Raw genomic sequence first — 18,426 nt, forward strand, 5'->3', positions numbered from 1 at the left:
TGAAAATTATTACAAAGGAAGATTTTTGTTTTTGATCAAGTCATATATAAAATTCAACTCAGCCTAAAAAAGCTGTCTCTACTTCTTCTTTAATATGTGACCAATTATGTCATGGACAAGAAGAGCAAATATATTTCTTGAATGTCTAAATATGCCACTTTCCATTACTAAGTGCTTTGCATACAGTATAGTATGTTGCATTTCTTTTTCACAATCAACAACAGACTAGGTATTTTCATTTTCAAAGCCACTAAGTAGTGGACCAGATTCAACCCAAAGAGTTTCAAGTTCCAAGGTGGCTACTATTTCTAATATACTCTCTTACTTCACCAAATTATTTTTTCCTGGGCTTACAGATCAAAAGTAAAAATCTTTAGAACATTTGTCTGGTTCCCTTGGGAACACTGAACTTCAGATCATTTCATAAAACTCACTATTCAACATGCCCAATCACAACATGGCTTTGGATTGAGAAGTTAAGCAAGCATTCTGTGCACCTTTTCTAATAATGAAAACTATGTGTCAGCATCAAACACTTCAGAAAGCCTTCTTTATTTATTGAACAGTAAAACTGCAGGATCACACAGTGCAATAGGAACGGGAACAAACTCATCAACTCCTTAAAACGTAAGGAGACATCCACGTTTTTATAGGTGTCAGGAAAGTGAAATGCATTCGTGGCCATGGTTTTCTGAAGTCATTTTTACAAGGCAAGGATTCTACTGGTTTAATCAAATAGTGGTGCACATACTGAACAAATAAAGGAAGTGTATTTATTTTGTAGATTACCAACTCATTTGATACCAGCTGTTTTTACCCCATCACTAAAATATCTTGCTATTATAAATTGTGTGTATCCTGACATTTTAAATAAATTTTAACACTTTAAAAACATAACAAAGATGGGATGTCATATAATGCATTATAAACCTAATATACATTTTTGTGTAAGGCATTTCATAGATTTGACTTACAAATCTATGTCTATTTTCTAATATTTATCATCTTTACTGGCTTATTCCCAACCCTTTTCCACTGTTTTTTATTTATATATAATAAAGAAATGTTCCTTAAACAAATCATCACAAGATTATAAACTCAGCACAGACCCTATGCTTTCTGGTTTTAGCTATAGGCCCAGCATCTAATCTAGCACACTTTTTGTTATAATATTAGGTCCTCAATATATAGCTGTTGTTGATGAACCAAAAACAAATAAATACTTAGATTGTTAGAGTAGAAGACATTTTACTTAAAGAGAATATGCTTGTAAAAGGTGTAAACTCTAACAGTTTAATGACCAACACACATGCAGTTTCTCTGTGCTAGTGATCTTAATCGATAAATCAAAAAACAGGAAAGTCAAGTTAAGGAGTATGTATATGAATGTGTATCACATCACAGTCCCCGTCAGTTAAGCCATATATGCCTTTTCGAAGCATTTATGTCACCTTATAATATAATTAGATACCCTCCTTACAGAAGAGGAAAGTGAGTGAAGGATCTGCAGACTGGGTGGTTTGGCCAAGTGGTTTGGCCAAGTTCATACTGCTAGCCACATAGAAGTCAGGATTAATCCAGAGATCTTTCTACTCTGTAAATTTTCTTAATCATGTTACCTATACTTGGTTCTACCATCTGTTAAGATGAGGGTAATAATATCACTGACTTTCATTATGAGGTTATAAGGACAGAATAAGATATTGCAAAGTGGCAAGTACCCTGTTCACAGAATGCATAATGCTGAAATGCTTCTAGAAGATAGAGCAGACTTCAAAATGGATACTGGTTAAGAGAAGGCACTGGAATCAATGGGCCTGGGTTCAGATCCCAAGTTGGTCTCAAGCTACATGACCTTGGGCAATAATTTAACTTCCCTAGAACTCAGGTTTTCCATCTATAAAATGGTTATACTAATTTGTAACATGAAGACCATTCTGAGGATCAAATAAGGTAACATACCTAAAGCACTCTTCTCAGTGTTGGGCACAAGGTAAACACTAAACAACTACTAGTGCTGTAATGATTTGTATGTTTAGTTTGATTGAAAATCATTAAACTACTTGTTTAATCATTAAACTACTTGTTTAATGATTTTGATTTTTCATATAATGATACTGAAAGCAAAGGTACCTCAAGAAACTCTCATATAAATCATCACAAATGACTTGTTCCACCTCAAAAATCTCTCCTCCAGCTCCCACTAAGGTGCCACATGTTCCCATGCAAAGTACCACGGGCAGACATTCCTGTGAGTGTCACCTGACTGTAGCTTTGTTGAAGTTTTGAAGAATGTCACCTCCCAGACATTAGTCTCTGCTTTTTAATAAAGAAGTCTGGCTAGATTATGTAAATAATTTGGAATTGTGGACTTGCAATTTAAGGCATGAGAAGAACTGAAATCTAATTCACCTTGGAAAAATTACCAAAACAGAATTCCTAACCTTAGTACAAATTAACTTACCTGACTCAAAAAAGTGGAAAACATTACAGTTAAATCTGAGGAGGGGAGAAGGGAAAGGCAAATATCTAAGCAAGAGATACTACCTAAGACTACATACTTAGACATTCAACTCAGTGACTACCTCCTCCATTAAATTCTTCCCAATCTCCCCAGGAGGTTCTTAACGACACTTGGACTCTCATAGCATCTAACAAAAATTGGTTATTGAGCCAGACACTGTAATCCCAGTGGCAGGGGAGGCTGAGACAGGAGGATTGAGTTTAAAGCTAGCCTCAGCAAAAGCAGGTGTTAAGCAACTCTGTGAGACCCTATCTCTAAATAAAAATATAAAATATGACTGGGGATCTGGCTCAGTGGTTGAGTACCCCTGAGTTCAATCCCTGGTACCCCCCATCTCCCCCCTCGCAAAAGGTAACTACTGAAAAATCCTTAGTGGGAATATGTCAGTATTCAAGAAAAACAAAGAGTTCATCAAGTATTTGGAGAAGACAATGCTACAGGCTAGAAACAACTAAAACAGTACACCTATGTTATGGTTTTGTTTAGCATTTATAAGCTCAAAGACTTAGTTCTAGATTTTTTCAAACTTCCAGTCTGCCTTCCAATGTGATCTCAAATGCAGCCCTGAACACTGTTGTACTCCTTTTTACTTCAGTAATCAGCATCTTAATATAATCCTTGAGAGCCTTTTACAGAAACATGTTGGTATGGAACACAGAAAAATGAGATGGACACATTTTTAAATCACTTTTGAACAAACTCCTCTGTCCCAAGAGTATTTGAGTGCCTTACCGGCTCTCCTTTTTGCCCAGATGAACCTGGAGTTCCTGGTAATCCTGCTTCTCCCTGAGGAAAAAAATTGAATTTCTGTGTTAGCAAACATTCTGTCACATTGATCTCAAGCCAATTTATATATAAATATGAGGCTGGCAATTGTAAGCTAAAGCTTTGATCCTCTCTGAGCTAAGCTCATCCCTTCGCCAGAAACCTTTCTCCTCTCCTTCATGAAAATCCTTATTCCTCATGCTTCCAAACACCACTTAGTGTCATCTCCTCCAGGTGGCCTCCATGGACTGGAGCACAGTCTGCTCCTCCACTGTGCAACCCCATTGTCCTTGTCTTTCTTATGGAGTTTGCCATGCAACGTTGCTCATGACAGGACACGCCTGCTTTTCAGCCCGGATCCTAAGACCGCAATTAACATCCACAAAAGAAGTTCACATAGGTCCATTGGTCAAGCCTTCTTGATCAGGGGACTGTATCAAGGTCAGTGAAACACATTATTTGAGTAGCACCTCCTCCCTGCACATATACTGACAATTAATGGGGGTAGCTGGAAATTTAGGGATACCAAACAAATATTATAAACACACAACAAAGAAATACTATCTAATGTGTTTTTGTGTATATTGGTTAAAGAGCAGGCATTGTCTTTCCTTCAACCCTGAATTCCCAGAACTGTAGCCTACTCCTGGTGCATGCTAAATACTTAGTTCTTGCCTATTGAGGTGGTTCCCCCCTTTGCCCTTCTATCAATACTGATTAACACCTTGGAAGGAAGGTCAGGGAGACTCAGAACTATCCAGGTGAAAGTCCAAGAAATTCTATCTTCAATCAATTTTTATTTTGTTTTGATGACCATGTAGTGTAGGAATTTGATTGGACTAGCACCCAAGGAGAAGACACATGCTGTTCACCCCAGGCCACAGTCAAGGAGCCAGGTTTGCTGGCTTGTCAGTGGGCACAGATTAAAATGAGCATACCTTGCTTGGAACACACTGGCACAAGTCTCTGAGTTCCTGCCTTGTGGGCAGAAATGCAGACATTTTACTGGCATGAGCGGTTATGGATGATGACGCAGTACTTCCAAAGTCATCCTGCTCTGGGCACTAAAACCAAAAAAAGGGATTTAGAGGATGGGTTCAGCTCCAAATGATGACTCCTACCACACTAGGCCTGGCTGGTTGCCTGTAAGAACTTCCTTCTTTTAATTTCTGGTGCTGGGGGTCCAGAACTTCCTTCTTATTAACCATACGTTGGCACCTGTGTGTGAAATTGTATCATGCCTTTGCTCTGTCACTGAGCCCCGATGTGTTTAATTACACTGACAACACATAAGGAATGTATTAAAACTGAAGATGTGAGTGAAGAGTTCTAAAGCTTTATTATATGACTTTATGATTCAGTAATATTGTACATTTATAATAATTGCATTCATATGATAAAATGATTTCTGCAAACAACATGTGAGTGTGTATTTGGGGAACAAAAATTAAAGTTAAAGCTTGTAATTTGAATTTGTAAAATCTAGTTACTTTGACAAGATGATTATTAAGGCCTATAAAGTTAAAAAAGTAATTTTTTATACTCTAAGATACTTAATGAAAATATGCCTTATTCTAGTTCAATATCCTTTAAAGATATTTAAAAGGTCTTCACTATAAAATATAAATGATGGATTTTACAATTGTTCAGAGAATTTAGAACATGGGAGACAAGATGAAGTGAAGTTCAGTTACAAAGAAATGAACTGTTTTTGCTCTTAAAAACTTAATCCAGATGGAGATTCTGAAGAGCTTTTAAATGTATCTTTTCAGTATCATGTATTAGGCTTCTCACTATGGTTAACTTTGAATTTGCAGTTTAATGAAGGGAATGCATTAGGGAAAAGAGTTCACGTGTTACTTTCTATATTACAAGTTATATATGCCTGGGAAAATAGTTTAAGGATACAAAATAAAATACTATCAGTGGTTATCTACTGCGTTGTAAGGTCGTAATTGATATCTATTTCTTTTTTTTTTTTTTTGTATTTTGGTGTATTTCCAAAGTTTTCTAAGATAAACATGCATAACTATGTAAAAAAGAATTTATTTTGAATAATGGGTAGTACTGTAGGGCTTGTACTAATAAAAACAGTAGCAAAACTAGCACTCAGAACTACTACCACTGGTTTCCTGTTTTGGACACTAGTTATTTCATACCTACTCTCTTTAGATTTAGTGATTATTAGTTATCTTAAGAAGTTTCCAAATTCAAAAGCTTAAATGCTGTATTCAAATGAAACAAGATTATCACCAATGCAGTTTATTCTTCCCATGATTAATTATTATTTTCTACTCAGTTTTTGCTCCATTGGTTCCTGGTGAAATAATCAAGATCCCCTTAGAATTCATAATTTTACCCTGGATACTTGAGCAATTAAATTGGTGATTTAAACTACTTTAAAATCATGTATTTGGCTTACTGTAAAACTTCCCACCTCTCCAAAAGTGCCTAAAGGCAATAGACACATATAAGTAGAGACGATGTCTCTCATAAAAACCTCTGGTTTTGATTTGACACATGCAGCTAATTAGCCCTTATAATTGTAATCACATTTCTCATTCATTTTCAACAAATGTTGCTGATCTCCTCTTGTATTTGTTCATTTTTTCTGTCTGCAGTCATGAAACTTGACTGTTTCAGAAGCTGATATAATTTAATAAAAGTGAAGTGACATGTTTAAAGGTGATCTTGAATAACTCTCACCTTTGAAATGCTCTGTAAAACATTGACATAAAAAAATCTGTGATTTGAAATTCCAGGACAAAATTAGATTTTTAGACATATTTACTAACATTTTCTGACTTCAAAACATTTTAAAAAACAAAAATGAAGAAGGAAAGGAAGAAAGAAAGAAGAAAGAAAAGGATATAATTGGTATCGAAAGTTGGTGCATTTAAATGTACACAACTCTTTCAAACTATACACTCCTAGTTTCAAAATGTAGCATGCTTCTATTTACTAAGAGTAGATGATGATACTCCTACCCCAAATAATCAATATGAAAAAATATAGTCCTTGGTTATTTTTTTCTCATAGTTGGGGTGAATTCCTAATTTATTTTCTACTCTAAAACTAATCACCAAATTATCTTCTTAAAACATGATTAAAACAATTTTTGTTTGCAATGTGTGATGTCATGTCACTGCTTTTAATTAATAAAACACTTCATCAAATCCATCACTTAAACTTCCTTAAACATTTTTTCCCATTGGAATTTAGGTTGAAAATGTATTATTATATAATGATACACAGCAGTGATTATTGGTCAAAAATACAATGTTTAGATATATAAAACTTCATTGTGTTGCTTCTCAGAGACTTTTATTTTGAGAACTTTTACATCAGAAAAGCATAATTAATTAAAGGAAAATTCTGGAAAGTTAATATCTTTGAGATTTATATGAGTGGCTCCAGGAAGTCTTGGAATTTCAAGTCTGAAGATGGGCATTCTAAATTAACTTTTTAGATATTTATAGAAAGATATTTGGCTAGCTTTCATTTTACTTGAAATGAGAGCCATAAACTGGATTGGAGCTGTACTTTACACAACCAATTTACATAAGTAAAACATATAATATTTTTAAGACCAGCTATGCTTTGAATCACTGGGCTACATTCTTATTCCAATACCCAAAGAACATGAGAGAAGTTACAAATATTTTTGAATTACAAATTACTGATTACATTTTCATATAAGCTTTCTCTGGCAAGTGTAGAACTTCTAGGAAATCTAAGATCTAAATAGAAAGCATTTTTCATTTATTACTTTTCACATGTTCTTTTCGTAAATTTTTAGAATTACTCCCTTTCCTTTAGCAGTTGGTAAGTCCACAAATCAAGAAAACAATGCTTTGGCAAACTTCTGTGAACAAAACACTAGAAATTAAAAAAAGTGAGTATAGGGGGCGATCCAAGATGGTGGACTAGAAGGTGACTGCATCTCCAGTCGCTCCAGAACCCAGGATTCAAGAAGGGGAGGCATTGAGAGACTCGGACTAAAATAGAGCCACGGGGTGAGTCTCCCACCCTGGTGAAGCTCGGCCCGGGCGGCAGGCCCGGATTCTGGCGGCTTATTAGAGTAGGGCAGGGAAGCTAAGTCTTGCCCAAGCAGCCCTGAGCACTCTGGCGGTGGGCTCCTCCCACAGGGCCAGATTCTCCAGCTTCTCAGAGCAGGCCCCCCAGTGAGAGCCATTCTGTACAGAACCAGCTCCAAGTCCCTGAGCCAGTGCAGTGAGCTCTAGCCCGCAGGTTGCTTCAGGGACCAGGACAGGGCAGACAGGGACTTCCCCAAGCAGCCAGGCTCCCTCTGGCGGGAAACGCCATTCTAGGCTAGCTTCTTGGAGCAGACCGCCCAGTGAGAGCCTTTCTACACAGAGCCAGCCACAAGTCCCCAAGCCAGCGGAGACCTCCGACCCGTAAGCAGCCTCTGGGTAGGGCAGGGCAGCCAGAGACCTCTCCAGGCGGACCTGTCCCCTCCGGCAGCAGGCTTTTTCCACGGGGCGATCCAAGATGGCGAACTAGAGGGTGACGGCATCTCCAGTCGCTCCAGAACCCAGGATCCAAGAAGGGGAGGCATTGAGAGACTCAGACTAAAATAGAGCCACAGAGTGAGTCTCCCCCACCCGGTGAAGCTCGGCCCGGGCGGCAGACCCAGATTCAGGCGGCTTATTAGAGTAGGGCAGGGCAGTTACAGTCTTCCCCAGACAGCCCTGTGCACTCCAGTGGTGGGCTCCTCCCACACAGCCAGCTTCTCGGAGCAGGCCCCCAAGTGAGAGCCTTTCCAAACAGAGCCAGCTCCAAGCCCTGGAACCAGTAGTGGGCTAGGGGCAGCTTTCTTCGGAAACACTGCATTATCAAGTTACTCCAAGACTTCAGGCTACTGAAGGCTGGGAGGTGATACACTGGAAATCTACAGGGACACTATAAGCCAATAGAGGGAATCTGCAATATCACAGAGTCCCACTGTCATCTGACCAATATGAGAAAACAAGGGAAGAAAATATCCCAAACAAACCTAGATACTATATCAATAAAACCCAATGACAGAACAGCAGAAGAAATGTCAAAAAGGGAGTTCAGAATGTACATAATTAAAACAATCAGGGAAGCAAACGAGGAGATGAAAGAGCAAATGCAGGCATTGAAGGAGGAGATGAAAGAGCAAATGCAGGCATTAAATGATCGCACCAATCAACAGTTAAAAGAGCAAATACGGGAAGCAAGAGATCATTTCAATAAAGAGTTAGAGATACTGAAAAAAACAAACAAACAGAAATCCTTGAAATAAAGGAAACAATAAACCAAGTTAAAAACTCTATAGAAAGCATAACCAATAGGATAGAACACCTGGAAGACAGAACCTCAGATATTGAAGACAAAATATTTAATCTTGAAAACAAAGTTGACCAAACAGAAAAGATGGTAAGAAATCATGAACAGAATCTACAAGAATTGTGGGATATCATGAAAAGACCAAATTTAAGAATTATTGGGATTGAGGAAGGCTTAGAGAAACAAACCAAAGGAATGAACAATCTATTCAATGAAAAAATATCAGAAAATTTCCCAATCTGAAGAATGAAATGGAAAATCAAGTTCAAGAGGCTTAACTCCAAATATACAAAATTACAACAGACCCACACCAAGACACATTAATATGAAAATACCTAACATACAAAATAAAGACAAAATTTTAAAGGCCGTGAGAGAAAAGAATCAAATTACATTCAGGGGGAAACCAATAAGAATATCAGCAGATTTTTCGATCCAGACCCTAAAAGCTAGAAGGACCTGAAACAACATTTACCAAGCCCTGAAAGAAAATGGATGCCAATCAAGAATCTTATACCCAGCAAAACTTAATTTCAGATTTGACGATGAAATAAGATCCTTCCATGATAAACAAAAGCTAAAGGAATTTACGAAAAGAAAGCCGGCATTACAGAACATTCTCAGCAAAATATTCCAGGAGGAAGACATGAAAAACAACGATGCAAATCAGTAACAGGAGAAACTAGCCTAAAGGAATAGCCAAATAAAGGAGAAACCAAATCATGTCAAAAAAAAAAAAAAAATGAGTCAAATGACTGGGAATACAAATCATATCACAATAATAACCCTGAATGTTAATGGCCTGAACTCATCAATCAAAAGACATAGACTGGCAGATTGGATTAAAAAGAAAGATCCAACAATATGTTGCCTGCAAGAGACTCATCTCATAGAAAGAGATACACAAAGACTAGAGGTGAAAGGATGGGAAAAAACATACCATGCACACAGACACAGCAAAAAAGCTGGAGTATCCATCCTCATTTCAGATAATGTGGACTTCAAGCCAAAACTAGTCAGAAGGGATAAAGAAGGACATTACATACTGCTTAAGGGAAGCATAAATCAGCAAGACATAACAATCATAAATATCTATGCCCCAAACATTGGCTCATCCATGTACGTCAAACAAATCCTTCTCAATCCCAGAAATCAAATAGACCACAACACAATAATACTAGGCGATTTTAACACACCTCTCTCACCGCTGGATAGATCGTCCAAACAAAAATTGAATAAAGAAACCATAGATCTCAATAACACAATCAACAATTTAGACTTAACTGACTTATATAGAATATACCATCCAACAAAGAACGAGTACACTTTCTTCTCAGCAGCACATGGATCCTACTCTAAAATAGACCATGTTTTATGCCACAAAGCTACTGTTAGCAAATACAAGAACATAGAGATACTACCTTGTACTCTATCAGATCATAATGGATTGAAATTAGAAATAAATGACAGAATAAAAAACAGAAACTTCTCCAATACCTGGAAATTAAATAATACACTATTATATGATGAATGGATAACAGAAGACATCAGGAAGGAAATAAAAAAATTCTTAGAAGTAAATGAGAACAAAGACACATCATATCAAAATCTCTGGGACACTATGAAAGCAGTACTTAGAGGGAGATTTATTTCATGGGGCGCATTCAACAAAAGAAGTAGAAATCAACAAATAAACGACTTAACACTACAGCTCAAAGCCCTAGAAAAAGAAGAGCAGACCAACACCAAAAGTAGTAGAAGACAGGAAATAGTTAAAATCAGAGCCGAAATCAACGAAATTGAAACAAAAGAAACAATCGGAAAAATTAACAAAATAAAGAGTTGTTTCTTTGAAAAAATAAACAAAATTGATAAACCCTCAGCCACACTAACAAAGAGAAAGAGGGAGAAAACTCAAATTACTAAAATTTGGAATGAACAAGGAAATATCACAATAGACAGGAGTGAAATACAAAACATAATTAGAAGCTATTTTGAAAATCTATATTCCAACAAAACTGAAAACCTCGAAGACATCAACAAGTTTCTAGAGACATATGAATTACCTAAACTGAAGGAGGAGGACATACACAACTTAAATAAATCAATTTCAAGCAATGAAATAGAAGAGGTCATCAAAAGTCTACCAACAAAGAAAATTCCGGGACCAGATGTGTTCTCAGCTGAGTTCTACAAAACCTTTAAAGAAGAGCTCATTCCAATACTCCTCAAAGTATTCCATGAAATAGAAGAGGAGGGAACCCTCCCAAACTCATTCTATGAAACCAATATCACCCTGTTACCTAAACCAGACAGAGACACTTCGATGAAAGAAAATTTCAGACCAATATCCTTAATGAACATCGAAGCAAAAATTATCAACAAAATTTTAGCAAATTGCATACAAAATATATGAAAAAGATAGTGCACCACGATCAAGTGGGTTTTATCCCAGGGATGTAAGGTTCCTTCAACATCCGGAAATCAATTAATGTCATTCACCATATCAATAGACTAAAAGTTAAGAATCACATGATTATTTCAATAGATGCAGAAAAAGCATTTGATAAAATACAGCATCCCTTCATTCTCAAAACACTAGGAAAAATTGGAGTAGTGGGAACATTCCTTAACATTGTAAAGGCCATCTACGCTAAGCCCATGGCCAATATCATTCTAAATGGTGAAAAACTGAAAGCATTCCCCGTATAAACTGGAACAAGGCAGGGATGCCCTCTTTCACCACTTCTATTCAACATCGTTCTTGAGACTCTAGCCAGAGCAATTAGACAAACCAAAGAAATTAAAGGGATACGAACTGGAAAAGAGGAACTCAAACAATCCCTGTTCGCTGATGACATGATTATATATTTAGAGGAACCTGGAAATTCCACCAGAAAACTTTTAGAACTCATAAGTGAATTCAGTAAAGTAGCAGGTTACAAGATCAATGCTCATAAATCCAACACATTTTTATACATAAGTGATGAATCTTCAGAAAGAGAAATTAGGAAAACTACCCATTCACAGTAGCATCAAAAAAAAATAAAATACTTGGGAATCAATCTCACAAAAGAGGTGAAAGACCTCTACAATGAGAACTACAGAAGACTAAAGAAAGAAATTAAAGAAAACCTTAGAACATGGAAAGATCTCCCATGTTCTTGCATAGGCAGAATTAATATTGTCAAAATGGCCATACTACCAAAAGTGCTATACAGATTCAATGCAATTCCAATTAAAATCCCTATGATGTACCTTGCAGAAATAGAGCAAGCAATTATGAAATTCATCTGGAAGAATAAGAAACCGAGAATAGCTTAAGCAATCCTCAGTAGAAAGAGCGAAGCAGGGGATATCGCAATACCAGATCTTCAACTCTATTACAAAGCAATAGTAACAAAAACGGCATGGTATTGGTACCAAAATAGAAAGGTAGGTCAATGGTACAGAATAGAGGACATGGACACAAACCCAAATAAATACAATTTTCTCATACTAGACAAAGGTGCCAAAAATATGCAATGGAGAAAAGATAGCCTCTTCAACAAACTGGAAAACCATATGCAACAGAATGAAATTAAACCCCTATCTCTCACCCTGCACAAAACTCAACTCAAAATGGATCTAGGACCTTGGAATCCGACCAGAGACCCTGCATCGTATAGAAGAAAAAGTAGGTCCAAACCTTCAACTTGTTGGCTTAGGATCAGACTTCCTTAACAGGACTCCCATGGCACAAGAAATAAAAGCAAGAATCAATAACTGGGATAGATTCAAACTAAAAAGCTTTCTCTCAGCAAAGGAAACTGTCAGTAATGTGAAGAGAGAGCCTACAGAGTGGGAGAATATCTTTGCCAATCATACTTCAGATAGAGCACTAATTTCCAGAATCTATAAAGAACTCAAAAAACTCTACACCAAGAATACAAATAATCCAATCAACAAATGGGCTAAGGAAATGAACAGACACTTCACAGAAGATGTACAAGCAATCAACAGATATATGAAAAAAATGTTCAACATCTCTAGTAATAAGAGAAATGCAAATCAAAACTACCCTAAGATTCCATCTCACCCCAATTAGAATGGCGATTATCAAGAACACAAGCAACAACAGGTGTTGGCGAGGATGTGGGGAAAAAAGTACACTCATACATTTCTGGTGGGGTTGCAAATTAGTGCCTCCACTCTGGAAAGCAGTATGGAGATTCCTCAGAAAGCTTGGAATGGAACCACCATTTGACCCAGCTATCCCACTCCTTGGCCTCTACCCAAAGGACTTAAAATCAGCATACTACAGAGATACAGCCACATCAATGTTCATAGCTGCTCAATTCACTATAGCCAGATTGTGGAACCAACCCAGATGCCCTTCAGTTGATGAATGGATAAAGAAACTGTGGCATATATATACAATGGAATATTACTCCGCCATGAGGAATGACAAAATTATGGCATTCGCAGGCATATGGATGAAATTGGAGGATATCATGCTAAGTGAGTTAAGCCAATCTCAAAAAACTAAAGGACGAATGATCTCGCTGATAAGCGGATGAGGACATACGGGGGGGGGGGGGGTAGGAAGGGTTAGTGTTAGGGTTAGGGTTATGTTTAGGGTTAGGGATAAGGAGGGTGGTAAGAATGGAGGAAGGAAGGACTGTATAGAGGGAAAAGAGGGGTGGGAGGGGTGGGGGAAAATGGAAAAAAAATAACAGAATGAATCAAACAACATTGCCCTATATAAATTTATGATTTTTAATTTAAAAAAATTTTTAAAAAGTGTGTATAAAAGTAAAACTTTCCTCTCTGAGTATAAATTGAACTTGAATAAATTAAAAGCCAATATAATTGTATCTAATAACAAGATGGCACATGTGAACAATACAATGAAAGAAGTATCAAATTCAGTGCATTTATAAGAATGAATTATAGATATAAAAAAGTAATAGTTGTATAATTAGGTTGAGGATATTTAGAATAAGAGATAAGGAATTGGATTTTTATTTTGTTGCCAACAAAAATCACCTAAGGTTTGAGAAAAGATGAATAGACAGGGAATGTGTTCATGTTTGTTAGCCTGGTTCATTAGTGCAGAGTCTAAAACATCTTTCTCTCTCTCTCTCTCTCTCTTTTTTTTTTGTTTTTTTGTTTTATTTTTGTTTTTGTTTTTCAGTGCAGGGGATTGAACCCAGGGTGCTTATCACTGAGCCACATCTCCCCCTTTCTTTATTTTTTATTTTGAGACAGGGTCTTGCTAAATTGCTGAGGCTGGCTTTGAATTTGCAATCTTCTTGCCTCAGTCTCCAGAGCACTGGAATTAACTATGTGCACCATCATGACTGACAGATCAGTGTCTTTGAATAATAAATATTTGTGAAACAAGTAAGTGAATATACAAAGTGGTGATTCAGAGACTTAGTCTGGTTATCTACATTCCCCACCCAAAAAAAGACAGGAAATGGGAAAGGCTATGACACAATGATAAAGAATCCAGGCAGAAGGTAAAAGTGGACTTTGTCAATAACAGGGAAAAGGAAGATTAGAATGAGAAGTGTGTCACAAAAGGAAAGTAGCCAGGATGGGTGCTAGGCTAGTGAGAACTATGTCTGATCAGAGATTTAAAGCTCTGTAAGGAGAAAATGAAGGTGCTACTGTTAGAACACGGTTTTGGGCAAGTGATGTTGTCTAAAGTGAGGGCATATCATCCCCCAAATTCGGTGTGAAATTCTGGGGTTTAAACTTTGTAAACTGTGGAAAAGCACTAAGAAGGCTTCCATACCTGGAATAAGTTAGTCCCCTGACTTCAACAGAAGATACCAGGCACTGTCCTATGTTTGGACCATACAGACTATGCAACTAAAAAATAACTGGCCTTCGTTCTTCACATGCTGAGAAAATTAACTTACCTTAGTAGCTGATATTTCACAACATGTTTCTTGAGTTATGAAGTTTGCATTACAGTAGATTTTAAGTTGGTGAAGTTCAATCTATTAAAACAATTGCAGTAAGACATCATTAATATTTTAAGAATCATATCTAGGCAGTCAAGAACTACATTAATTTAACTGAAAAGGAAGCTAACACAAATTATTGGTAGATATTTTTAATATCTTTATTTAATTTAGGATTCATTATTTTATGGATCACTTGGAAAAGAGAGTCAGATATACAGGCAGATCTATAGATTAAAAAAATGAAATTAATTGCAAAGGTTGGCTAATTTTTTCCAACAATAAAAAGAAGTGTTTAATTAAAGAGAGGTATTGGTAGGCACTACAATGAAGTATATGCACAATATGAGGACATTTCAATATAAATTAATTGGAGAAAAAAGTGAGGTCTGAGATGTGAGCATGTGATGGAAAGGCTTTATCTGTAATTCCAGATCTCTTATTTAAGGTACCAAAACAGATGCACAGAATTCAATAAGAAAAAAAAAAAGGTTTTGTTTTATGTATGCTTCAAAATTTTGCTTAGAACCTATGGATTTTATACTATATTGGTATAATCCTGAGGAAGACACTATCTTTTTAGAAAAATAATTGATTCTTTTTGCTCCACAGATTCACTTCCTTTTTTTTTTTTTTTTTTAACCTAAAAAGGTATTTGGACATGAAATTAGAAGCAGTAAAAGTAAAGTATAATCATACCTGTAAATGAAAGATCAAGTGATTGTCTAAGAAAAATAGGACTTACTGGTAAAAAAAAAAAAAAACACCAGTATACTAAATGATTAAATAGGATGAACTCCTTAAGCACTGATTTTTTATATTAAATAATACTTTATGTAAGTAGGTATTTATGGGACCCTTGAAATTAGATTGTTTTTGGAAATTTATGAGTTTAATCAATAATTGTGTGATGATTTGATTATAATATGGGTTAAGAATCTTCCCCTTTCCCTTCTTCCTTTCTCCTCTCCTTCTCTCTCTGGCTTTCTTTATGTTTCCCAATGTAATAGAGCTATATTATGCATTGCTTTGAGGTTAATCAACAAGTACTTTCTATAGAAAGACCAAATTGTACTGTTATAATATTTTTTTAAATTATTTATATTTTATTGTAAACAAATGGGGTACAACTTGTTTCTCTGTTTGTACATGAAATAGAGGCATACTATTTGTGTAATCATACATTTACATAAGGTAATGGTGTTTGTTTCATTCTGTTATTTTTTTCCTTCCCCCCCACCCCATCCACCTCTCTTTTGCACTGTTATAATATTAATCTTATGATTATAGAAGGCAAACATCTTTCATTAGTTGTGAATCTCTAGCCATAACTCACTCCTCTCTTCCTGCCACCTTTCTTCCCATGAACTTATCTCCATGTGCTCTTTGGTTCTTCCAGGAAACAGAGCCCACTTTCCTCTTCCTAATCTGGTGAGAGACCTCTTTTCCTCCCCTGGTCTGAAACTCACGGTCTCCTGAGATACCTGCTGGTCCCCTTCCCCACTTTTGCCTTGGACAGTCCTTGCTGAAAGATCTGTCTAGTACTATTTTTATTGTGATTAATAATATTAGTAGTAGTAGTAGCTATCATTTACTGACAGATTTTAATCCTTTCATCAAACTAATATTTCAAGAGCAGAAACAATAGTTTTTGTTTTTGTTTTTGTTTTTTTTTCACTTTTTCTTTTCTTACCTTCTTATGCCAGGGCTGAATGCCATATCTGGTCCTGAATAGATAAATGAATTTATAGAGAACTGACCACACATTAGGCACTACTGCATAGACACAATAAAATTACAACTAGCAACTCCATCATCTCTGTTTTATAACTGAAGATATTGAGGCTCAGAAGAATGAAGAGTTAAAAATCTCATCTGTCTGAGCCTCAAGCCACTCAGTCTCCCTTGTGCCATCAAGCCCTGTCCTCAGGATGGTGGCCTCTGCTCTGACCTGTTTTCATGTTCATCACTGTGACATGGTTATGACATTCTAAATGATTGCTCACTCCCTGTCTCTGAAAGATTTAAAAAATAATAGTTTATTGAATATATACACACATGTACACACAGTTATGCATATATATAGCATAGTATGTGTATATATATATATATACACACACGGGCACACTTCCAGAGGGTTCTTTAGAAATAAGCTTGCCCAATGTTTTTGCATAAAGCTATATTTTTTAAATAAAATCAAACTGTTAAGTGCTTTGTGTTAACAGCATCGGAATTCCTATTGGTGATCAGTGGTCAGATTTTTAGGGATTTTCCTACTATCAAATTAGTAGTGCGTAGCCATCGAATTTAGATATATCTCACTTTTTAAAAGATCATAGGCCTTTCTTTCTAGGGAAATCAATAGTAAATCTATATCATCTTAGGTTCAAGTATAATTTTAAAGGAACTTTTCATCTGAAAGAGTTTTTCTAGCCAATTTTTCTCATCCAGATGACCTACTGATGCATTCAGTGATTGTATTTCTGTCCAACAGAACCCTGAAAAACCATGATAGGCTTATAAAAAGTAGTCTGCAGTATAAACCAATTCCTATTGTGAGGGTGAATAAATAACCTATTGTTCTTGAGTGAAAATACCAGATAATCTGAAACCATTTAATTTAAAGTTCATCTTTTTCCATTCCTTTCTATTCAAAACACATGGACTTAGACCAAACTTAGATTTTGTGTGTCCTGTTTTCAATTTTTATTAACGTGTACTTTTACTCATCTTATTTTTTAAGGCATGCCCAAATTCTTTTAAATTCACTGACTAGAGAAAATGGGTGAAAATAGAAGATAATATGTATGAAAATATAGTTGGAAATAAATACTTTCATACAGGGCCAATTAAACAGTGATAAGAAGGGGATTGTTTACATAGTAATTAGCAGGAGACATTTTCAAAAAAGATAATTTGTTTTTACTTGGAAATGGTGCTAGTTCTCCTTCACCACCACCACAACTTACGTCCACAGGCTTGCCATCCACAGCTCGTGCAGCTAGAACTGTCCTTCCATGAAAATCCACAGTGTCCTTCTCATTGGTCTGCTGGCTTGCAATTAAATTGCAATCCACAAAGAGTGAAAGCACCTGGGCTTGTACGCTGAAGCCAAGTTTATGCCACTGACGGTTAAACAAAAGGCGGAGCTCCCGATTTTTAAAAATATAATTCAACCTGTCTCCCTGGGCAGCTTGGAACATAAACTCTACCACCTTCTTCCCACCATCAATTACGATAGAAATCTGAAAAAAAAAAAAAAAAACAAAAAAAAAAAACAAATTATTTTTGAATGTTTTAAAACTCAATGTTCGAAATTATCAAAACACCCAAATATAAGCTCAAGATGCTTGTTAATATAACTGAAGCATTTCGTAAAATATTTTAGATGAAACTGGTGGCCACCAGATTTGTTAATGAGAAAGAACAGTAAATACCTGCTTCATAAGTGAGTTTGACATGGGTTGTTCTGGCAAATATAATACACTCTTTCTTGAGAGAACATCTAAGAATGAGTATGTGTCTATAATTTCATAACTATTATATGTTTTATATTTATAAATAAAAGTGTAAATTTACCTAAAATACTAGATTTGCATTTTAAAGCACACTGTATAAACATAAGCTTTCTCTATGTATAAATGTATAAACATTTACTTTCTCTAAATATAAGCTTATATATAATTTATTATTTTGTGTGAATAATTCAAGAATTTAAGTTTACTAATTTAGTGAGAATATGATCATTTCTTCTTTGCATGCAAGTTGTAATCTTTAATAACTTGCATGACAAAAAATATACATGTGGGAAGGACATACCCACCTTCCTCCCTCAATCTTCCTACTCCA

The 18,426-nt window shown here is 36.0% G+C and overlaps 1 protein-coding gene across 1 annotated transcript in view; it reads right to left on the reverse strand.

Moving 5' to 3' along the window:
* The window catches only part of COL19A1 (collagen type XIX alpha 1 chain), a 331,364-nt gene that overhangs the window by 256,488 nt on the left and 56,450 nt on the right, over positions 1–18,426 (reverse strand). Inside the window, exons 6-9 of the mRNA XM_079146513.1 lie at positions 17,547–17,822; positions 14,533–14,613; positions 4,228–4,353; positions 3,257–3,310 (exon numbers count right to left, since the gene is read on the reverse strand). Of these exons, the coding sequence (XP_079002639.1) occupies positions 3,257–3,310; positions 4,228–4,353; positions 14,533–14,613; positions 17,547–17,822 (537 nt within the window). The remainder of the gene's footprint in view (positions 1–3,256; positions 3,311–4,227; positions 4,354–14,532; positions 14,614–17,546; positions 17,823–18,426) is intronic.

Source organism: Sciurus vulgaris, assembly GCF_902686455.1.
Source record: "Sciurus vulgaris genome assembly, chromosome: 7".
Taxonomy (NCBI): domain Eukaryota; kingdom Metazoa; phylum Chordata; class Mammalia; order Rodentia; family Sciuridae; genus Sciurus; species Sciurus vulgaris.